We start from the raw sequence: 24,428 nt of genomic DNA, 5'->3' as shown, positions 1-24,428 counted from the left end.
AAGTGACACCGAGATAAAATTAGAATGAAAAGTCATTTTGTTTCCAACTTCAGGAACCCCAAGCCATTGGGGATGGAATATATTTATACTAATCAACACTGTATACTGCAGCGTATGTCCAGTAGCACTATAAAATTAGTAGTGTTATTATTATAAACATTTTCCCCCAGTAAAGTTGCTTTTGAATTGAACTATTGTACTAACTGTGGTAAAAGGAAAACATCCCATAAATAGTGTGAAATCATTTTCACATAAATCACACATGCAGCTGATACAATTATCAGAACCAGAGCATTCCACTGAGGATTTATAAAAGTTAAATTGTTTATTTCTATTTATTGTTGACAAATCAAAAGCCTATATCATCAAACTCTCAATGCACACATACAGAAGTTATTCAAGTTCAGTCCTTGGACACAAAATAGGCTACATTCTCTGGATATCCCTAAAGAATATGCATCTTATAGATTTGCAAATAATGAAGGCAGCATACATGCAGATCTCTCATGCATATTTATTATGGATGTCCTGAAAACTTGGCCTGCTTGTAGCTCTTGTGTATCCCTGCACTAGATAAAATTCCATCACATTTGTAAAAATCAAAGGTACTTAGCCTGTGATTGTATCACGGATCAGGGACAGGAAAAATATAGCTGCCCTGTTAATAGTGTATTTTATATAAACAGAAAAACAGACAGAGTCCTGGTTTGCTGCAGTGAACATGAAGCTGTCCAATGGAAAGTCTTCTCCCCACGTTGGATTCAATTGTCACTCTTCCCAAACATCACCATACTTGTTTGTTTTTACTAAAAGAAACAAAAAAATAAATAAATCTCAGAGAAACTCTGATAGTTGATTGCTTCTGTTTGATACTTTGTCAGGAAAATTATGAAGATTGCATTCTTTATAGGAGGCTTTAATAAAATGTTTGTCACAATATGGAGCAGAGGAGTAGCCTAATAGTTAAAGAAGTGAGCTGAGAACCAGGGAAGCCAAGTTCAAATTCCACTGCTGCTCCCTGGGCAACTCACTTAACCTTCCATTGCCTCAGGTACAAACTTAGATAATAAGACCCCTGGGGACAGCAAACTACCTACTGTATATGAATGTAACAGGCCTTGAACTACTGCTGCAAAAAGTATAAATAGGGAAGAAACATGGATGGCTATTGGCTCCTTGAGGGCGGGAAGTGACCCGGGGCTGGATGGGCTATTTCTGGCTAATAGGATGCTACCTTTGCCTGCAACTCATCCAGAAGGACCAGGTAGGTTTTATTATTGGGAAATATGCAGGGGAAAGCATCGGGTGGGCGGGGGGAGGGGGTAGTGAGAGAACAGACCAGACGAAGACGGGATGGGGGACAGATGCTAGTCTCAATAATAAATTTGAGAAAGCCTGAATTAATGGAGGAGGGGGCGCACAGCAGAAGGTAGATGCACAATAGGGCTTCAGACAACCTTTGACAGGCCTTGGGAGTGGAGGAGTAGCCTAGTGGTTAGTGCAGCGGACTTTGATCCTGGGAAACTGGGTTCGATTCCCACTGCAGCTCCTTGTGACTGTGGGCAAGTCACTTAACCCTCCATTGCCCCAGGTACAAAATAAGTACCTGTATATATGTAAACCGCTTTGAATGTAGTTGCAAAATACCACAGAAAGGCGCTATATCAAGTCCCATTTCCCTTTATACATGCCCATCTTTTGTGTGTGCTGCAAGAAAAGACAAAACACACCATTTTTACTTCAGCCTGCCAGTAAGCTTGCTTTCTCATCCTCTCTTCTCTATAGAAACAGAATTGTTTTTCATCATACGTATATTGTCACAGATAGAATAAGCAGTTCTACAGGGCTGACTGACTACATATCTCCTAGTAGGGTGGAGGGTTAGCAGACCTGATCAAGAGACAATCAAACTGAACAGTCTCCATCCCCCACTTATCTGAGTTAGAATGCCTCCTAACCTAGCTGGGAGATAAGGAACCAATGTGGCTACACATCATCTGTGCAAGACCTGCTAAATTTGGTGACTGAGGTAACCCTGAGCTACCCTAGGCTACTGATCATGGGAGATTAACTTACACATCGAAACTCCAGACACCACCACTGCTGCCTTCCTTGATACATTGGCAACCCTAGGATTTACTCAGGTGATCAGATCTCTAACCCATGAAAAGGGCCATATGCTAGACTTGGTGTTCTGCAAAGGGGCTGACATCTTTGAACACAAGGCTGGTGGCAGTCAGATAACATCTCTATAGTGGACAGATCATTTTCTAATCAAATTTTCTATTAAGGACCACCCAAAAACAGATGGGTTCAAGCAAAGTTTGGAATGTCCTTAAAATCGAGCGTGGTACCGGAAGATTGAAGGGTGGCCAATGTAATGCCGATTTTTAAAATAGGTTCCAGGGGAGATCCGGGAAATTATAGACCGGTGAGTCTGACATCGGTGCTTGGCAAAATCGTAGAGACTATTATAAAGAACAAAATTACAGAACATATTCAAAAGCATGGATTAATGAGACAAAGCCAACATGGTTTTAGTAAAGGGAAATCTTGCCTCACAAATCTATTACATTTCTTTGAAGGGGTGAACAAACATGTGGATAAAGGTGAGCCGGTCGATATTGTGTATCTGGATTTTCAGAAGGCGTTTGACAAAGTACCTCATGAAAGACTCCAGAAGAAATTGGAGAGTCATGGGATAGGAGGTAGTGTTCTATTGTGGATTAAAAACTGGTTAAAAGATAGAAAACAGAGAGTAGGGTTAAATGGTCAGTATTCTCAATGGGGAAGGGTAGTTAGTGCGGTTCCCCAGGGGTCTGTGCTGGGACCGCTTGCTTTTTAATATATTTATAAATGACCTAGAGATGGGAGTAACTAGTGAGGTAATTAAATTTGCTGATGACACAAAGTTATTTAAAGTCATTAAATCGCAGGAGGATTGTGAAAAATTACAAGAGGACCTTACGAGACTGGAAGATTGGGCATCTAAATGGCAGATGACGTTTAATGTGTACAAGTGCAAAGTGATGCATGTGGGAAACAGGAACCCGAATTATAGCTATGTCATGCAAGGTTCCATGTTAGGAGTCACAGACCAAGAAAAGAATCTAGGTGTCGTCATTTATGATACGTTGAAACCTTCTGCTCAGTGTGCTGCTGTGGCTAAGAAAGCAAATAGAATGTTAGGTATTATTAGGAAAGGAATGGAAAACAAAAATGAGGACATTATAATGCCTTTGTATCACTCTATGGTGTGACCGCACCTTGAATATTGTGTTAAATTCTGGTCGCCGCATTTCAAAAAAGATATAGTAGAATTAGAAAAGATGCACAGATGGGCAACGAAAATTATAAAGGGGATGGGACGACTTCCCTATGAGGAAAGGCTAAAGCAGCTAGGGCTCTTCAGCCTGGAGAAAAGGCAGCTGAGGGGAGATATGATAGAGGTCTATAAAATAATGAGTGGAGTTGAACGGGTAGCTGTGAAGCGTCTGTTTATGCTTTCCAAAAATACTAGGACTAGGGGGCATGCGATGAAGCTACAAAGTAGTAAATTCAAAACGAACTGGAGAAAATTTTTCTTCACTCAACATGTAATTAAACTCTGGAATTTGTTATTGGAGAATGTGGTAAAGGTGTTTAGCTTAGCAGAGTTTAAAAAAGGTTTGGTCGGCTTCCTAAAGGAAAAGTCCAAAGATCATTATTAAATTGGGAAAAATCCACTATTTCTGAGATAAGCAGTATAAAATGTTTTGTACTTTTTTGGGATCTTGCCAGATATTTGTGACCTGGATTGGCCACTGTTGGAAACAGGATGCTGGGCTTGATGGACCTTTGGTCTGTCCCAGTATGGCAATACTTATGTACTTATGAAGGAAATTCGAGACCTGAGCAATCTGACAACTTACTAGATGCTTTGTCCTACCCCCAATGTGGATAAAAAGATGACAACTATGTCAGAACAGGTTGATACCTTGAATGCATGATTAGTGACGGCATAAAAAATGGCCCCTCTAAAGAAAGTCCTATGCTCTACTCACAACCTTCCCCGTGTTTTTCCCCAGAACTACAGGTCCTTAAGTGTCCAGGATGTCAACTTGAAAGAAAATGGTGAAAATCTCACCTAGATGAAGACAGGCTTAACTGTAAAAACACATGGCAATGTACCACCAGACTTTAACAACAGCCAAAAAACAGTATTTCTCTCAACACATTGAACAAGATGCAAATGCAACCAAGCCAACTATTTAAAATAGTAAACAGCATAGTCCAAACCCCAGAACAGAACCAGCCTTCCCAGTCACAATTAACCAGCAATGATTTTGACACACACTTTGGCAACAAAATTAAATGTCTCTATCAGCGCCTACAAACAGTCCCATCAAACCTCTCACCAGCTAATAAGGAGAACACTCCCTCTCCCCCACCATGCACAGCTATCTGGGACTCATTCAACCAGGTCAGAGAGGAAGCACTTGAAAAAAATCCTGAAAAGTCTATGACTGACAACTTGCCCTCTTGACCCCTGCCCAGCAAAGACAGTACAGCTAGCAAATATAGGCCTCATTGAAGGGACCATTAAAATTGTAAATTCCTCTCTTGTGGAAGGGCAGCTGTCAACACTAAAAAAAGTTCCCTTGACCAGGACAAGCTTGAAAACTACAGATCCACCTCTAATATTCCTCTCCCGGCAAAACTTATTGAACAGATAGTCTGCATTCAACTCGATGGCTAAATGAACGCAATTGGCTAGACCCATGTCAATCTGGGCACAGAAAGGAAACAGTTCTTGTGTCCCTTTCTGAATGATCTATCCAGAAACCATGACAGGGGATCTGCCTCGATACCAGTGTTGCTGGATTTCTCAGCAGCCTTCAACACTGTGGATCATATCATCATGCTTGCAAGGCTGGCAGAAACAGGTATCAGTGGCACAGTATTTACATGGTTCAGATCCTATTTGTCAGGCAGACAACAATCAGTTCTCTTCAGCAACAGTGCATCATTACCTTGAGGACTGAACTATGGGGTGCCATAGAAATCCATGCTCTCTCCCATTTTATTTAATATCTATCTCAAGCCTCTGGCTGAGCTGCTTCAGTCGATGGACACAAAATTCTATATCTATACTGATGATGTGCAACTACTCATACCCACTAAACCAGATCTACCCACAGCCTTGAGTAAACTGACTGCCTAACTGCAACTCAGAAATGGGCAAAAAAACAACAAACTCTGCCTGAACCCTAGCAAAATGAAGGTTCTTTGGGTACCTAACATAAACGGATAAATACCTGACTTTAAAATACCTTTTGGGAAGTATGAACTCCCCCTAAAATTACAGGTCAGCAATCTTGGGATACTGCTACACTCATCACTCACATTGATTCTGCAAAGTCAAACAATCTTTAAAAACTCTATCACCTTATTTGTGAAATGGAGAGGCTCTTAGCGGAGAGGCGTAATCAAAAGCAAAAGTGGCGCTCGATCTGGGAACCTTTTATTATTCATGCAAAGAATCAGTGAGGTAAAGGGGATAACAAGCATTAATAGTGCTGGCGGGGCCTTAGAGGGGTAGTGGGGGGAGGGAGATGCAGAGGGGGGGACGACTTGTTACTTACAACAAAGTTTCGAAAAAATGTTTGAAGTGTTCTGGCATTATATGTTGATGGTTAAAAACGAATGTTGTTGGTAGGTACTAAGCACCGATGGAGAGTGTTGTATGGCCTATGTAGCTAGGTGCTTCCCTTCTTCTTTTTATTGAATGTTTAACCTGTTAATAAAGACTTCATGCAAATAGGAAAAAAAAACTATCACCTGCGGCAGCTACAAAATCTCTCTCCATATACTGAAAAGACAGAAAAATTATGTCTTATCTGATCATTTTCTTTCCTTTAAACACAGCAGATGAATCCAGAGACTTGTGGTTTGTGACCATCTACTAGCAGGTGGAGACCGACACCACTGAACTGAACTCTGTCTTATAAGACGGGATGCTCCTTTGTCAGTCAATTTAATGATTTTATTTTTGCTTAATAATTTGTTACATTCTTCCCAACATGGGTTTCAACCATTACACAGTACAGAGTCATTATTGTTAACCCTAACTACTGAGATTAAGGATATCTTGAGTAGGGGTGGTCAGGCCATTCTTTTACAATTTGATATCTCTGAGGCTTTTGATGCCATTGACCACTCTTTGCTGCTTTATAGGCTCAGTGACTTGGGCATTAGCATACTGTGCTTAAATGGTTTGAGGAATTTTTAAAGAAGAGATCATACAAGGTTGAAAAAAATGGTGTTATTTCTGCATCTTGGTTGCCTGGTTGCAGTGTCCCTCAGGGGTCGCCTCTTTCCCCTCTGCTATTTATATGAGACCATTAGGGGAGTTGTTGACATCTTTGGGCATTTTTGTAATGTAGAACGCTAATGACATATTCTATGTCCAGCATTGGACATTTTTGAAGATACTTGGGATATGATTAAGAACATTTTGATTCATGGCCACATAGACATTTTTTTAAATTAAATAGACAAAAAACATAGTATGGTTTGTGGATTTTCACTCTCTGCCACAGAAAGTTTTGCAGCTTACCACTAGTGACACTTTAAAAACTGGCTTGGGACCTAGGTACTTCAAAGATAAATTTTAATTATATCCAATGTGTTTTTATTAGCAAAAAAGGTGCCGGTACTCAAATACTAAGCCACCCTTCAGGGGTGAGGTGATCACTGATGGACCCATCCCACAATAGTCAGGCCCCCTGCAACCAGTCACAGAATCTATGACAAGGCAGAATTGGTGTGTAGAGCCTGAGCTCTTTCATTAAAATTTGGGGTCCATGGGTCAATTTTAGCAGACAGTGGAAAAGGTGCTGGTACTCAGTACCCCCAAGTACCCCCTCAAAAAAAAGCCCTGATTATATCCCACCCCATGCCTTGCATTCTCAGAATGAAATGTGCATTAAACATTCCTTCCTTTATGGAAATTTAATTGACGACTAATCATGAAAGAGGGCAGCTGCTAGCAAGAGAATTTCTTCCCTTCAAAAGAAAACAGCTCAGGACATTGTTCTTCCATTAGGCATTTTACTAATGAGCCTGTGAGCAAACTTAGGAACCCTTTAACTAAAGCTTAGTGCACGCTAACGAACATTAGCATGCACTAAATGCCACATGGCCCATAGGTATAAAACAGGATGTTCAGCATTTAGTGATTGCTAAATTTAGATTTAAATATGCTTTGCAAATGATTTATTATTTTGCACTGCTATACCCCACTGAGGAAAGATTGTATTTTTTTCGAGTTACCTGTACTGTATGTATATTTCTTTTTAACTAAGAATTGTTTCTTATGTGGATTGCTCCTTATTTTGACTGTTTTGTTATAAGAAAAAAAAAAATTCTTAAAAACAAACAAACGATATTCTTCCTTATGTTTCCTTTCTCCATTTCTGGTCTTCTATCTGCTCCATTAGTTCCCGGAATTCCTTTCCCCTTCAAATTCATGTCCTTTCTTTCTTCTTTCATCTCTATCCCTCACCAGTTCTCTCTTCCCTTCCATCCTAGGTCCTTTTTCCTTCTAAACCTACTTAATATCCAAGCCTCTCTCTCCCACCATTCAAGTGTTTCCCTCTCTCCCAGTCCTCTGCCTTTCTCTTCTCCACCCCCATACCCAGTCCCCTTCCCCTCCAACTCTGATCTCAGTTTGGTCTCTTCTTTCCCATATCCACCCTACCACCCTTGGTTTGTTCTATCCCAGCCTCCCTCTGTTATGGACTGGCTTGGTCCTCCTGATCCTCTCGCCACCCTCAGCAAGCAGAGGCAGCAGTGCCTAATACCATGTCAGCACCCTCTGCCTATTTTCCCCCAATCAAAGTCCTTCTCAGCCCTCCATGCATTCACCCTGTTCTGCCCTCACCCCTCTTCCCCATTCAGAATATATCCCTTCCCTCCTCACAAACCATTTTCTCCTGGCTCCAAGTGATTCGTCTTCCCTATGCTTTCGGCTGAGTCCCAAGTCTTGACCTCCAGTCCCTTCCCTCTGAGTGGAAGGCAGTGGCGGTGGTAGTAGTGATGGAGCTAAGGGTAGAAGAAAAAGCAGAAAAGAGCCCAGGAGAATATAGGGAGCTCCTCACTGCTGCAGTACGGGCTCTCCACTCCTGTCCTTCCCCTTCTGTCCTTTACAGTACTGCATGGTTGCAGGGTGGGGGGAGAATCATAATGGGGCTGTTGGCACTACAGCACAAGAACTGCTTTTCCCACGGTACACTGGTTGAGAAGTACTAGCTACTTCACCTCAAGGTCCCTTCTACAAGTCTTCACCCTCTCATTGTTAGACACCGTATCTTAAAAAAACAAAACAAAACTCAGGGTAAAATGGCCCCACAAGCCAGAAAGTAATATGGTAGAAACATAGGTGGCTACTGTTTTCCCAAACAACAGTATACAGCTGCAGGTGTCAGCCTCTCTCAACAAATTTTTCAAGAAATCTATTATATTTCCTTGCATGAAATTTCAAAGGATGTGTAATTGTTTGCAGAGGAATTACTGTTGTTAGCTATTGTGGAGTTTGATCATGAACACAATAGAAAGGAAGGAAGTGCCCCTCCAACTATTTTTGTTTTTACATTGGAAAACAAATGCATTTCAGGAAAAAAAAAAAAAGAAACGAAACTTAAGTTGAAAACCACAGCCCTTTTGCAACATATCCTGTCCTTAGGACACAAGCATTTGGAGCACTAGTGGGAAGGAAAGTGATTTTCTGATAATATAAACTTTCTTCAAGAGCTGCAGATGCTATGTTGTCTTTGTGGGGAGCACATCAAGGATAGTTGATATGATTAAAGGACCACTTAATGTTGACACAAGTTGAAGGATTTCTAAGTGGCCAATATTATAAGCTGTGCAATAAAAATGTACACACATTGTAAAAACACTATTCTCCTGTTTACTAAGTCGCGTTAGTGGATGCTGTGCGCTAATGCTGTGAGGCTTAGTAAACAAGGGCCGTGGTATATTTTAACTTCCCATACAGTAAACTAATGACAAGCCAATTAATGTTGTGTTAAAATAAAAAGCACACAAAGCCTGCACCTTAACACCCTACCTCTGTGACACTTGAAATGGTGTTTCTGTTTTCCCCAGGTTGCTTTATCTTTCCAGTATATTCTCATGGGGGGATGTGTATGGGATAGGGGAGAAGTGTGATCCTGATGGGTGGGGGGCTGCTGGGAATGCTCCTTTTCTTTATGTGGGAAAGGGAGAGTCGGAAGAAATAGAGCTCTCTCTTCCCCTTTACAGTTGTTATGTCTCAGCTGAGAGATTTTCCTGGGGAGGGGGGCGGGGTTGGGAGATGGCATCTTCTGGGGAATGGGATGGGGGTACTTTTTTTTTATTTTGTTTGTTTATTTATTTATTTGTTGCATTTGTATCCCACATTTTCCCACCTATTTGCTGGCTCAATGTGGCTTACATTGTTCCGTAATGGCGATCGCCATTTCCAGAATGAGAAATACAGAGTTATATTGCATTAAGGTTCGTAGGTGACAGAGAGGGGGATAATCGAACGGGGGCGCTCATCTCTTGTTGATGATACCTATTTAGCCGTTTGGCGTTCTCTTGTTTCTTTGGTGTTAGGGTTGTCATCACTAACAGATGCTTTAATCTGGAACAGTGGGTAGGGAGGGGGGATAAAAACGTAAAAAGCGTGATGACGGTTTGTAAGATATTCTTTTTTTTTAAATGTACATTCTGTGATTGGATGCCTTGTACACTCCTAATGTTGGACTTGTCATCAATAAAAACTGTTAAACATAAAATAAAAAGTGAACAGATAGAAAAATATGCCAGTTTTCTGCATCAGGGGCATTACAGCACCTCAGCATTAAGTGGTTTATTCACTGGCAGTTGTTAGCAAAGGGACTGATCACCATCCAGTACTGAACACTGAATGGGAATTGGCTTCTTTCCTGTTAGTGGGTGAGCTAATCTCCATTTGTTATTGAACAGTGGAAAGGGATCGATTCTTTTACTGACAGCTGACAATGAATAGACCAATAATTGCTGAGGCGCAGTGAATAAATGAAAGTGGCAGCTGTGGCTACACTTAATATTCAGCTGGGAAGCAGTAAAAGCCTCTCACTGGACTTGGTGGGAACTTCTTGAGGAGAGCAGTGGTGTAGCCACAGGTGGGCCTGGGTGGGCCAGGGCCCATCCTCTTCGGGCTCAGGCCCACCCAACAGTAGCACACATTTAGCGGTAGCTGGTGGGGATCCAAAGCTCCACCAGCTGAAGAGTTTCCCCTGATGTTAACGAAAATGCTAATCTCCACAATACTAGCACCTGCACATGCTCAGTTTTCAGTGCACGCCTGCTACAGATTGCCAAGGTGGAAAGAAGCATTTTCCCACTAGCTGAGATATTTTTGGTGGTGATGGGGGGGAGGGAGAACACTTGTTGCCCACCCACTTCTTGCCTAGGCCCACCCAAAATCTGTTGTCTGGCTACGCCCCTGGAGGAGAGGGGCAGGCAAGGAGAGGAGGTCTGCTCAGCAGCTGTTTTTTTTTTTTTTTTACAGAAAGTAAGGAGTGAAGATCTACTCATGAGAGGTACATAAGCAAGAAGAATCACAGGTAAATCATGCTGGCATAGCAATCTACCATGCTAGCCAAAAAAAAAAAAATAGGGGTTCAATCTTATAACTTCAACTATTTGAAAAACAACAACCCCCCCACCTCACATGAATATTTACACACTTGTATGTGCCCTAGACATTGTCATTGCCAAAATTACTAAAAAATTCCATATAACATGAAACATCCCAAGAACTTTAAGAAAAATGCTTTAACCATTTTCAATGTCCTTGGTGATAAGAAATTTATTTTCAAACTCTCCATATAAAATATAGAATTTATTCTTTACACTGACTAACAATCCCCATCACATAGAGACTTGTACTTAACATAATCAATTCCCACAATCTACTTAGGAGCTCTTTTACTAAAGCTTAGTGCATGCTAATGGAATTAGCGTGTGCTAAATACTGAGCTTCATATTTAATACTTATGGGCCACGTCATGTGGCACTTAGCGCACACTAAGCTTTAGTAAAAGGACTCTTTAGTAAGGTGTGAAGAAACACCAACCCAAACTATCCCTTTCTGGATGCAGACTAAAGAGGCCAATTTCAGTACATACCAGCAGCAAAGAGCTAGAGCTTAAGAAAGGGAAGAAAAACCTCTCATTCTGTGCTCCCCCTTCTCATGATGCAGATGTATACAGAGATTTAGGTAAGGGGACTTTTAGCATTACCGTCTTTCCTGGTTGCTTGTTCTTGTGGTGGCCTCACTGAAGTTTCTGCCTTTTGTGTCACAGTCACCTCATATGATTCCCTGTTCTTGCTTCTTAGTTCTTCATATGTGACTGGTTTCCTTTTAGGAGTGTCATCTAGTAATGGGGTAGGTTCTGTAAACATAGGAATTCCAGAAGGAGCAAGTTATACTTAGTGCTATATCGGTACATGCAGCCCTGCAGTCATTACGCATATGTACTGGAGTCATTTAAAAACATCAAAGCTTCCTGGAAATATTTCCCAAGAAGTTGTTACAGTGACATTCCTCACCCCCGGAAAGCCTATTCTATATTTTGTTCCTTTGAATTCTAGTTTTCATTTATAAGTTTAGGATTTCTGTTGTCCTGATCAGCCTAACGTGTGGGGCTGCAGGACTCTCTTTCTCAGATTCAGTCCAGTGCCTGAACAAAAATCCTTCCCTCTGTTTTCCTGCAGGATCAAACATTCATACAGCACAGATGTATGCTGGCAGCTAAATTTCAACAGGAGAGCTGGCTCTCTAGTTCAGCATTTGCTGACAAAATAGCAATTTAGAAGCGTTTTACTGACAACATCTTTATGGTCTGGTTGGGAGATGAAGATGAACTATCTCATTTTGTGATTTGGTTAAAACACCTGCCATGACAGCATCAAATTTACTAGAGCATCGTCAGAAGTTTGTGTGAATTTTCTGCACATTGAAATCACTGTGGCTGAGGGGATATTTATAACCAAAGTGTTTAAAAAGCAGATAGAAACGCATTTTTTGAATATCATAGTAGTCATCCAACTCAGTTGAAGAATAGTATACCCTTTTCACAATTTTTATGGTTTAAAAAGATTTGTGCTAGAAGTCGAGATTTCAAGCATCATGCCAACTGATTTGCAATAGATTTATATAAGCGAGGTTATCCTTCAGAGGTGTAAAAATGCATACAGACGGGCCAAATTCAACAATTGAGATTTGTTGTTGAGGAAAAATGTCCAGAGAGATGATATTACTGACAAAGTGAATACTTTTGTCTTGCAAATGCAATGTGTCGTAGGGGGGAGGAACTGGCAGCACAGATTATTAAGAAAAACTGGTTGATTATGAAATCTCATTCACTATTTTCACACCACCATTTAAGGATAGCTTTTTCTAGATCTAACAATTTGAAGGAATTGCTAAGTCCAGTGAAACTACCAAACAATAAAATAAATAAGTATGATGTGAGAGGACATTCCTGTTGTGGTAGCTGAACATGTTCTAAGACTTTAGAAATCTCTCAATTTACTAACCCAGTAAATGGAAACATTTTCAACTTATGACACAACAATACCCGTCAGTCAACTGTCATTGTTTATGTATTACAATGTCCATATATTAAAAGGTATGTTGGTAAAACAACTTGTAGTCTCCAACAGAGAGTGACTGAACATCGGTCTTGTGTTAAACGTCAAAGAGCGGGTACTCCTTTGGTAGCACACTGCGTTGCAAATAATCATACATTTGACAACTTTAAATGTTTTAGCATAGATCATATCCCTTTAAATCTTTAAGTAGGTGATTGGAGTAGAATTCTGAACAGTGCTGGATTCATATTTTGCAAACTCTAGAACCGATGGGATTAAATTCTCATATTGCATCTTCAGTTTTTTTTGTAGTGGCACTTCATGATGGTATTCTTAGGTGCAATGACATCATCACATTTTTAAATAGGTGGAGCTTCAGTTCCGCAGAAGGTAGAGTTTTGGCATCTCAATTGCAACTGGTGCCGTCTTTGAAGAGTAGAACTAAGACTTGGAAAGTAATTTTTGTTTGTTTTTTGAATCTTGCTTTTAATTTTTTTACAGACATGTTTAGGCACTAATGAATATAATTCTTGCTGGTTTAATAGCAGATATGAGTCTGTATGCTAAGTAATGGTACACTTACCTCCTCTGATGAAACTTTAGTTAAATGAAATGGTGATCACCGTCGGGACACAGTTTTCAAGCTAAGTGCTTATTACACAATTATAATTGTGATTTGATGGTTTGGGAAAGTATTTTGATTCTGTGCACATGAATGATTACAAAATTTTGAGGAGGATTTTTAGACTGATGATAATAATGGAGTCTCATAATAGTATATGAGATTTAAAAGTTATCACTATTGGACTTTTTGGGGTCTTTTTCCTCCTCTTATAATTACAATTTAAATTAAATTTATATGGTTTTCAGTGGCGATTGTGTTGTATACCTCAAGAAATGCTATCTTTTGCAGCTTATATGGTATACCTATCTTGGACATATCAGTCATAGCTCTACTTATACAACTGGAGAGCAGTGCAGTGTCTACTTAAATCACAGATGTATACTGGGAGTTTCGAAAGAAAACTATTCAATAAAGTTATGAGCCAGCACTGCTTCATATACCACAGTTTTCAGAAGATTATGGGCCAGTAGAGGATATGCATGCTATAACAAAAAATCCCTCCTTTAACCCCTTCTAAATTAAAAAAAAAATTAATAAATTGGGGAGGCACAGCAGTACTCCTGGCTCCTGCTTTTAAGTGTAAAAATGGATTCATTTTTGTTTGTTTCGAGTACTTTGTGTACTTGCTTTCCTTACATGTGTGTGATATGCTGCTGAGGAAGCATCCACTTAACTGGAATTTTCCTAATTCCAAGGTTTTCAAACTTGTGGACTGTATCCTGGAGGTACACAAAGCAAACCTGTGATGATACAAGGCAGAGGTTAGAAACTGCTCTGGTGCTCCTCCATGCAGGGATAAAGCGATTGTGGCTGTCGTGGTCACACGAGTCAGAAATGGTGTGAAGGAAGAAATAGCAAAAGATAGAAGTGTGGGAGGTAGAGAGTCAGGAGGGATAACCTGTCTACTTCCAAGGCTGTTTGCTGGGTGGAAGGGGATCTGTTTTGGCACCTCAGTTTGGGGAAAGCCCCCCCCCCCCCAGCAAAAAGTTTGAGAACCCCAAGGCTGGCTCATATTCATTGTATTCATTACTGCTTTTATTAAAAACACTGTAGAAACAAACTGATTTAATCTCTAAGAAATAAGACACAAACACAGCTTGACCTATTTGTGAAAGATACCTTTGGCAGCGTGATCCGTAATGCCTGTGGGAGATGATTCACTGAGGGAAGCGCTGAATGGAGCTGATTCATGACGAGGGGCATCGTGGTCTCTGAAACTGTGGTCATCTGAATAACTGGAAGCAGAGGGGGCTTCAGCACGTTGAAGAGGTGCTGTGGAACTCACATTCCCTGCATCAGCAAACTCCACTCTTCTTCCAGGATAGCTTGAAAATCAATCAATGCATTCTGCCATTAAGGATGGAAAGGCTCAATAAGATATCTGGCATAAACCCAGAAGTGGTTAGTTTATTTTCTCATGGAGATAACAGACAGTATTTAAAGCATCTCCTGTTCTAGCTCTATAAAGAGCATCTCTGCTCTCTCAGCTCCATTACTTCCACCTCTTATTTCCTAATTTGTTAGTCAGGTGCATAGGAATAATTTCATCCTTGAACCATTACACAAAGATTTTAACCAGTGAAGTGATCTGAACAATGCATGTCCACAGAATATTTAAAATACCTTACTTATTCATTCCAAACATCAAAATTCCTGTAAACATTATATAGTTCTTGTGTTCCAATCTAAGAGGTCCTTTTACTAAAGCTTAGCACACGCTAATGGAATTAGCATATGCTAAATGCTAAGATGCCCATTTTATACTATGGTTGTCTTAGCATTTAGCACGCACTAAACTTTAGTAAAAGGACCCCTAAATTTGTAAAGTTGTTTGTACTTTGCTCACACCATTCAGGGCAAACCTTGAGTACTGCAAACTACATCAAGGACACATATCTCAATCTGAACTTAAATTCTGGGGAGATTTAAAATGTGATCAGCTGCAAAACCAATCAGCCATCAGCTTCAATTTTCTACTGCTGCTGCTAATAGCTGAGGCAGCACAGCAGTTTCCCCAGTTTTTGGATAAAACTTTTTTCAAATCTGAAACTACTGTTTGACAAGAGTTCCCTGAAGCAGTAAGTTATTCCTGTTGGCAGCTCAGACCTCCAGTTGGGCTATCTGTCAGACCTGTGAGTTCTATTACCAAGTAGAGCGCTGCCGAGCCCAGTAATCAGACCAGGTTCTGCTTGGTGGCCGGACAACCCTGGGTTTCACGTGCACTGACCGCCGTTCCCCAGAGGTTGAGCCCCTAGGTGTGGGTGGCCTGCAGGGCTTACGAGATGGAGCAGGAAGCGGGGTGATGAATGTTGATGGCCAGACAGGCAGCAAGCAAGAGAGTGATCCAGGTACAGGCAGAGTCAGTAGGTAGGCAGCAGACATGGGAGTAATCCAGGTACAGGCAGAGTCAGGAGGAGGCAGCAGACATGAGAGTAATCCAGGTACAGGCAAGGTCAGGAGGAAGGCAGGAGACACAAGAGTAATCCAGGTACAGGCAGTCAGTATAGCCATATAAGACAACTCCAAGGGGAGGTGGGACGGTACGTAAGAATTAATGGCCTGCTGTCCTTGGAGAATACCTGTTACAGGTAAGTATCTTTGCTTTCTCCAAGAACAAGCAGGCCAGTTCATTCTCACATGTGGGAATCCCTAGCTACCAGGTTCACTGATAAATAACAGTAGGACAATAGGAACTCACAATGACGAGTTCTAGTTTGAATTAACCTGAAATTATACAACCAGTGTGAGACTGCAACCTCGAACAGAACAAAACGGGCCTAGGAGGGTGGAGTTCGATTCAAGACCCCAAACAAATTCTGCAGAAATGTCTGTCCAAACAGACTATCACGTTGGGTATCTTCTTCAAAGCAATAGTGAGATGTCAATGTGTGGACTAAAGACTACATTGTAGCCCTGCAAATCTCTTCTACAGAGGCTAATCTCAAATGGGTTACCGACACCGCCATGGCTCTGACACTATGAGCCTCAACATGACCCTCAAGAGTAGAGAATGACACGGGGACAAAGTTTGTCCCCATCCCTGCAGGCTCCTTCTCTGTCCCTGCCCCATCCCCGTGGGCTCTGTCCTCATCTGAAGAAGCCTCAAACACTTATGATTTTATATTTAAATCTTTTTATTGAAGTATAAAAAGGAACAATATTCTGTGAACTGTTGTTTATAAATCACAAATAGAAAACAATAATAACAACGAGCAACTATAATAACCCCTCACCACCACTACCACTTCCATACTCTACCCTTCCAACCCCAACAAACTGATTTCTACTACCCCAAGGAACCCTAATCCACTCTGTTAAAATGTCCAAGGGTACAAAACAGAACCAGTTCTGTATGCCCTAGCAGGGACAAATATGCCCTACGAAGCACTGTCATTATTTTTAATCTGTAAGTGAATAATAAATCATCAACAATCTCAGGATTCAGTCTTGCTCTCCTGCAATAGAAAATTTATTCTCAGATGATGTGCTGGTAGCAGGAATACACAGGACCCCTGTGCAACTTTTGCCAGTTATGGCCAGCACTTTTGCTTGTTTTTCCAAAAAAATGAAAACATTGTAGTCTGAATCCCTCAAACAAAAATAACTGTCTAATTCATTAACTGCCTTCAAAGTAGAGAATGACTCAGGGACTTGGCCCTACAGACAGTCCTGTTGAGATCAAAAGAAACAAAAAGCTGGGTGGACTGTCGGTAGGGCCTAGTCCGCTCCAGGCATAGGTGCCCCGTATAAGAGGCTTGGGGAGGCTAAGCCTCCCCAGCCCAATCGTCGACTTCCGCTTGTGGTGCAGCCCGCCCCGCGCATTTTCATCTTTTATTTCCGTGGCAGCAACGTCAATGAGGAAAAAGACTACAGGCTCGCCGCCAGCTTCTCCCTTCTCTCTGCACACAGTGTCCCGCTCTCGCGGAAACAGGAAATGCATCACCGCAGAAGGCGGGACACTGTGTGCAGAGAGAAGGGAGAAGCTGGCGGCAAGCCTGTAGTCTTTTTCTTCATTGACGTCGCTGCCACGGAGCGTATGGAGGTAAGCTCCGCCCCCTTTAGCCTCCACAAACAGTTGGGCTACCGACCATCTATGGCTCCAGGTAAAAGGCCAATGCTTACTTGCAGTCTAAGGTGTGCAGTGCACTTTTGTCAGGATGAGTGTGAGGTTCGGGAAAGAACGTTGGAAGAATGATAGACTGATTCAGATGGAACTCTGACACTACCTTAGGCAGGGAACTACTCTGTTATGATGAAATTTCATGTAAGGTAGATCCGCTACTAAAGCCTGAAACTCACTGACTCTGCGAGCTGAAGTAACTGCCACCAAAAACAAGACCTTCCAAGGTCAAGTACTTCAGTGGACAGGAACTGAGTGGCTCAAAAGGAGCTTTCATCAGTTGGGTGAGGACAACATTGAGGTACCATGACACAGGTGAAGGTTTGACAGGAGGCTTTGTTAACAGCAAGCCTCTAATAAAGCAAAAACTAGAGGCTGTCCAGAGATAGGCTTACCTTCCACACAGGCTGTTGTATTGGTATGTGGCTCTGAACTATCCTGTTCTGGTCAGCCCATTCCTACATTTGGATGGCCTCCTGACAGAAGGTATGATCTGGGAAGCCCCCCCACTTGTTGGTGTAATACATCACAACCTGATTATCTGCTTGTATGAGCCGAATTTCATTGAACAGACGATCTCTGAGAGCCTTTAGAGTGTTCCAGACTGCCCATAGATCCATAAGGTTGATTTGAAGATCTGTCTTCTAGGCTGACCGAAAACCTTGTGTGAAGCCCATCTAAGTGAGCTCCCCACCCCAGGTGGGATGCATCCATCGTCAGCACCTTCTGGGGCTGAGTAATTTGGAATGTAAGTCCCATGGTCAAATTGAATCAAATTATCCACTAGAGAGGAGACTGAACCAACTTTGGTGTCACTCTGACAACATCCGCTAGGTTGTGGAGGAGTAGCCTAGTGGTTAGTGCAGTGGACTTTGATCCTGGGGAACTGCATTTAATTCCCACTGCAACTCCTTGAAACTCTAGGCAACTCACTTAACCCTCCATTACCCCAGGTACTTATGTATATAATATGTAAAGCGCTTTTAATGTAGTTGCAAAAAACCACAGAAAGGCGGTATATCAAGTCCCATTCTCTTTCCCCTTTCTCTTTCCTGGAGGCTTGACACCACTGGGAAGCTAGAGTCCACTGGGCAGTTCTCATGTGCAGACATGTCAAGAGAGTGACATGCACCGTGGAGGCCATGTGGCCTTGTAACCTCAACATCTGCTGAGCTGTGATCTGCTGGCTGTCTCAACCCCATGTGGCAAATGTGACTACAGCGTCCTCTCTCAGCACAGGGAGAAAGGCTCACGTCTACTGTGTGTCTAGCAGGGCTCCAATGAATTCCAACCATTGAACTGGGAGCAGATGAGACTTGGGGTAGATGGGAGAAGGGTGCCCAGGAAAACCATCCTGAACTTTTTTTTGACCAGGTATTTATTCAGGGCCCTTAGGTCTAGGATGGGACGTATTCCCCCTGTCTTTTTTGACACAAGGAAGTACCTGGAATAGAATCCCTTCCCTTCTTCACCTGGTGGAATGAGCTTGACTGCACATGCCTTTAGAAGGGCTAAGAGTTCCTCTACAAGTATCTTCTTGTGAGAACTGAAGTAAGATGCTCTCAGAGGGCAAATTTGGTGTTCTTTGACACCAATATATGGCTTAACTGAGATGACTATTTGAAGAACTCACTAGTCGGAGGTTACAAAGCAGACCACCTTTGTTGGAAAAAACTCAGCCACTCCCCCCCCCATCCCCCGGTAGGTCGTCTAGGACGGTCACTGTTATGGCAGCTATGCTCTGCTGGAGCCAGTCAAAAACTCATCCCTGGTGAGCCGGCTGGCCCTTAGGCGTAAACTGTTGACAAGAATGAGCGCGCTGGTTCTAAGCTTGCTGAGGAGGGCAAGGAGGAGTGTACCTACACCTCTGAGTAATAGAGACCCCTCTTCGACTTGTCCTAAAGCCGCCTGGATGAGGAGGGTGCAGAAGGCACCAGGAGAGAGTTGATGATATCAGTATGTGTTTTGATGAGGTCTGTGACTTCCTCCACCTTCTCTCCAAAAATATTATCCCACAAAACATGGTATCCGCCAACTCTGCTGGACTGTCGGGTTCAAGTCAAAGACACACAGCCATAAGAGTCTGCACAGAAAGCTTGGTTGCAACATCAAAAGTATTATAACCACCCATGGCCAAACATTTATGACACGCCTTCTGCTGTTTGGCCAGCTGGCGAAGAGATTCAGCCTGCTCTTGTGAGAGAGAATCTGCCAGACCAGTCATACTACGCATCACATTCTGCATGCAGAGGCTCGTGTAAAGCTGTTATACCATCTCCTTCACAAAAGTTGGAAAAGAGAGATTCTCAGGTGGAGACATTCACCTCTCCTCTGGTGGGGAGGAGTCTGATGGGATGCCACAGGACTCCTCCTCCGAGAAGTACCGTGGATCTCCATCAGACGCTCATAAGCAATCTGTTACAGTGTCAGCCAAGAACTCCTAATGGGAGGGTCTAGACCGAGTCTGCCTTAAGTAGGAGGAACTAAGTTCTTGCTTGGAATAGCATCAAGATGCAGGTTCCACCCTTGACTCTGGCGAAGTTTCTTCCATTGACATCAACAGGGTACCTATATGGACGGCTGTGAACGTCGATACCACATGCAGCTCCAACATTGGTGACCTAGCCACAGGCGGAGGGCCCTGCGAGGCACCCCTGATGCTAGTGCACTCTTCTGAAAAATCCCCGCCAAATGCTCCTGGAGCATGGCCCAGATCCACTCATCGAGGGTTGACATTGTGAAAGGTTTGGGCATCGGCTCAGAGACAGTCTGCTGATTTGTCAGTGTTGATTCATGTACCTGGTCCTGGATGCATGGAGACTCCTACGCAGGCACCTCCTCAAAAGAGGGGGAGCACTCCTGGTGCCAATGGCTCTCTGGTATTGGATCCTTCAGTGCCCTTGTGCTTTTGGCACCATGCTTCGAGAGGGATCGATGCTTGTGCTTCTTGTGCTTCAGCCAGTGCTGAGCATTGACAGCCCGCAGTCTTGCAAGGTCACTGCTTGAACTCTCGGCAGCCATTTTGAATCAGCACCAGGAGCAAGACAAGTCTACAGCTGCTTGGGCAGGAAAGAGGGGGCTCTTTCCTGCCCCGATGAGGCCATTAGTCCACCAGGGCAGTACAATAAGGTACAGGAGGGGAGGGGTAGTCAATGAATGGAGTCATGTGAGTGGAGGGAGGCTGGAAAACTGAGGTGGAGATATACATGGGGGGAGAGAGAGGGAATCTTTGGGGGGGGGGGTCAAAGTGACAGGGGGCAGGGGTGTGACAGGGGTGGTAGCATATGTCTTCTTTTTCCTTAGGGCAGTGGTCCCCAAACCTGGTCCTGAAGGCACCCCAGCCAGTCAGGTTTTCAGTATATCCACAATTAATATTTATGAGATAGATTTGAATGCAGTGGAGGCAGTGCATGCAGATCTCTCTCATGAATATTCATTGTGGGTATCCTGAAAATCTGACTGGCTGGGGTGCCTTCAAGACCAGGTTTAGGAACCACTGGCTTAGGGCAAATATGGTAATCCTATGCACCGGGCACCGTGGATGATGCCACCCACATGCGAGAATGAACTGGATGTCTTGTCCTTGGCGAAACTATGTTATGCACTGAAGTGCAACATTTATGGACTAACATTTTACATCTGCCTTTGCATGCGTAAGTGACAACATAAAAATGCTGGCACTCAAAAGCTGATTTACAATTTACCCTATGGAATCTGAGTGCACAGAGGCCATTTCAGAATTCATGCTCATCGTCCTGAACTTTACACCAAAATTCGGGTGACTTTTACAGTATTGCCCCCTCTTTTTAGGAGCCTACATGCTACATGGTGAAAAGTCTATTCTGTAACAGCATCTGGGCACCGGATTCCATTATGGAATACTATTGAAACCCGGCACTGGAACATGTATACAACCGCAATTACACCAGACATAGACCTGGTATAACTGCAGTTGCATAAATGTGGCAGGGACATGCATAAATGAATATTATGGCTGTGTGTCTTTGACTTGGACCCGGCAGTCCAGCAGAGTTGGCAGATATCACGTTTCGTGGGATAATATTCTTTAAGTGGTAACCCCTCCCATGGCCCTTCCATGTGAATGCCTCCTTGCATTTACAGTCTGTGCCAGTTAGATGCATCCTTACAGAATAGCGCTTTGTCACCCTGCTACTACTTATGTGTGCTTCTGAGAAAGTGATAGTATTCTGTATATTTACACACAAATGGTGTGTAAATGCAGGTGCCCAGTTATAGAATTGCCCTTTATGGGGGTAATTCTATAAAGAATTGCCTAGATTTAGACAGCAAGTTCAAACGAAAATGCCAAATATTCTAGACACAATGATATGGCTATACCAATCTTCAATGGCGTATACTTTACAGATGGGCATTTAAATGGATAGAGTTTATATGTAGCATGGGAAGGACACACACTTATGTGCATAAATTATAGAATACTATTTAGACACATACTTCCCCAATCTAGGCATGCAAATTTACACTAGATGTATACCTGACGTAAGTGCTCGAGCACATTTGACCAGTTATACTAATATTCTATTAGAATAAGCAGCTGCCTGCTATTCTTGGTGTCTAAAATTAGGTGTCCAATTATAGAATTACCCTTCATATGTCTGTGTTCCTATTCTGTACACAGGTATACCCCTCAACAACTATAAAATTACTCCATAAAAGATAAACTTGTGGGATTTTGTGGGGGGGCAAGGCATGAGGAAAAACAGCAACAAAGTTACCATACATGTAATATTGGCCACATTTCTAAAAAAAAATGTATACAATTTTCCATTAAGAAAGTAGTTTCTGAGCAGTGCAGCTTTGAGATTGAGAACACATGGAAGCCAGCTGAGTGCAAATACAGTATATTTGCTCTTGGTCACAGCCCAGTACCGAACCTGTATGTCAACCAATTTTTGTCTTTCAGATAGCTTCTAGATCAACGTATTGTGGAAGAACAATGTAAAAACATTTCCTTAATAGGAAATATAAAAGTGAGTGATCGTTTGCACATATTGTCTACAGCACAGATGAGAAAATACCACTATGAGCACAGACACTGAAAAATACATGACAGCATATATATAGATTTGTGCCAAAGGGGTGCGTGTCTGCAAAAAAGAAAAAAAAAACACCAGTATGTTCTTAATTAGCACAAGGTTAAATCTACAATCCTTAAAACACCAGAGAGGAAAACCACATCCTGTAAAAACAGGAAACCCGTTTTGAAAAACCTAATGACTTTATTGTATGTAATATTAAAAAGCATCATGCTTCAGGAGGACACTACTCTTAAGGCTGTAACACAGCAAGGCGAACCCAGTTTTTCCTCAGTACAACTGCTCAGCCAGCGCCTTCACTTACTACTACTACTCATTATTTTTATAGTGCTACTAGACATACGCAGCGCTGTACACTTGAACATGAAGAGACAGTCCCTGCTCGACAGAAACTTGCACAATGGGTTTTAATGTATTCAGAATGTTTGGCCCAATGCTGAGAACATTCCATCCCTTTCTTCACTCTTCCATTAAAAATTAAACTTGGAAAACACCAACTAGTCAATAAGAGACGGTTAGGGTTTTATTCAAAAAGGGACAGAAAACAAAACTGCCTCTGTATAGGTTCCTAGTGCCTTGATTACTGAAGGCAGTTCTAGTCATCCCCATCTCATAAGGGCTCTGTCAGAACTTGACAGTGTTCAGAAAGGGCAACAAAAAACAACAGAGGATGGAACACCATCCTTCTGAAGAAGGCTAAACAGGTTAGTTCTCTTCAACCTGAAGAGAAAATGATTCAGAGGGGATATGATACAAGTTTATAAAACCAGGAGTCAGGTGTAATGATTAAATTGAAAGTCAAACACCATTCCCTAACAACACAAAAACATGAGGACATAATATAAGACTAATGACCAGTAGACTGAAAACAATTTGTAGAAAGTTTTGTTTTTCACTCAGAGCATAATTAAGCTGTGGAATCTGTTGCCAGAGGATGTGGTCAAGGCGACTAACAGAGTGGGATTTAAGAGAGGTTTGGACAAATTCCTGGAGGAAAAGTCCATTATAAAATTATTGGCCAGGTAGTCTTGGGAGCGTCATTGCTCATCCCTGGAAATGAGCTACGAAAAAATGTTTCTACTTTTTGGAATCTGCCAGGTACTTGAGGCCCGGACTGGTCACTGTCAGAGACAGAATCTTAGGCTGAATGGACCTTGGTCTGACTCAGAATGACTTTTTCTTATGCTCTTGTAGCAGGATGCACCATCCAATTATATAACAGTATGAACAGTCTAGGTCTCTGCTCTAGAGCAGTGAAAGTCAAACTAATGGCTGGACTATTCTGGAGAGGTAACCTAATAGCAGTAGATTCTCAAGAATTGGAGGAAAGTGTAACACAGAAGTGTAGGGAGGGATTTATTGTCTTTCTTCCCTAGAAAGAGTCAAACAAAAGGGGGAAAAGTGGTGGGTCTCCCAGGGCCCATCAGGACCTTGGTCTTCTACACAAGAGGATAAGGAAGAGAAGTGAGAAGCAGAGAAAAGCCAGAAATAGGGCCTGTTCCCATAAGCAAAAAGGAGGCAAGGAATTGTATGCCTGAAAACCAGAAGAACCCCAGGGCACGAAGTGCCTTAAGGAGGAGAAAGGAGATGGTATCTGGGAGATCTCAACTCGTCCTTAAGGAGAAGTAAGATAAAAGCTGCAACCATTTGGGGAAAGGACTGGAACTCAGAAGCAGTATGAGTACATGCTGAAAGCATGTGTACAAGGTGCATGCTACTTTCCTAGTCCAGAGAGGTTGAAGATGAGAAGCATGTAATAAGCAGTAAAGCAAATTATGTCCTAGTGGAGGAGTGGCCTAGTGGTTAGGGTGGTGGACTCTGGTCCTGGGGAACTGAGTTCGATTCCCACTTCAGGCACAGGCAGCTCCTTGTGACTCTGGGCAAGTCACTTAACCCTCCATTGCCCCAGGTACAAATAAGTACCTGTATATGTAAG

General features: G+C 42.4%; 1 protein-coding gene across 1 annotated transcript in view; it reads right to left on the bottom strand.

The window, feature by feature from the left end:
- Positions 1 to 310: 310 nt before the first annotated feature.
- Positions 311 to 24,428, bottom strand: part of OCIAD1 (OCIA domain containing 1) — a gene marked incomplete at its 5' end in the record, with an annotated part of 75,757 nt that continues 51,639 nt past the window's right edge. Inside the window, 3 exons of the mRNA XM_030192202.1 lie at positions 311 to 806; positions 11,316 to 11,468; positions 14,414 to 14,619. Coding sequence (XP_030048062.1) covers positions 769 to 806; positions 11,316 to 11,468; positions 14,414 to 14,619 — 397 coding nt within the window. The remainder of the gene's footprint in view (positions 807 to 11,315; positions 11,469 to 14,413; positions 14,620 to 24,428) is intronic.

Source organism: Microcaecilia unicolor, chromosome 2, assembly GCF_901765095.1.
Source record: "Microcaecilia unicolor chromosome 2, aMicUni1.1, whole genome shotgun sequence".
Lineage (NCBI taxonomy): Eukaryota > Metazoa > Chordata > Amphibia > Gymnophiona > Siphonopidae > Microcaecilia > Microcaecilia unicolor.
This window is presented reverse-complemented; position numbering and strand designations above follow the sequence as displayed.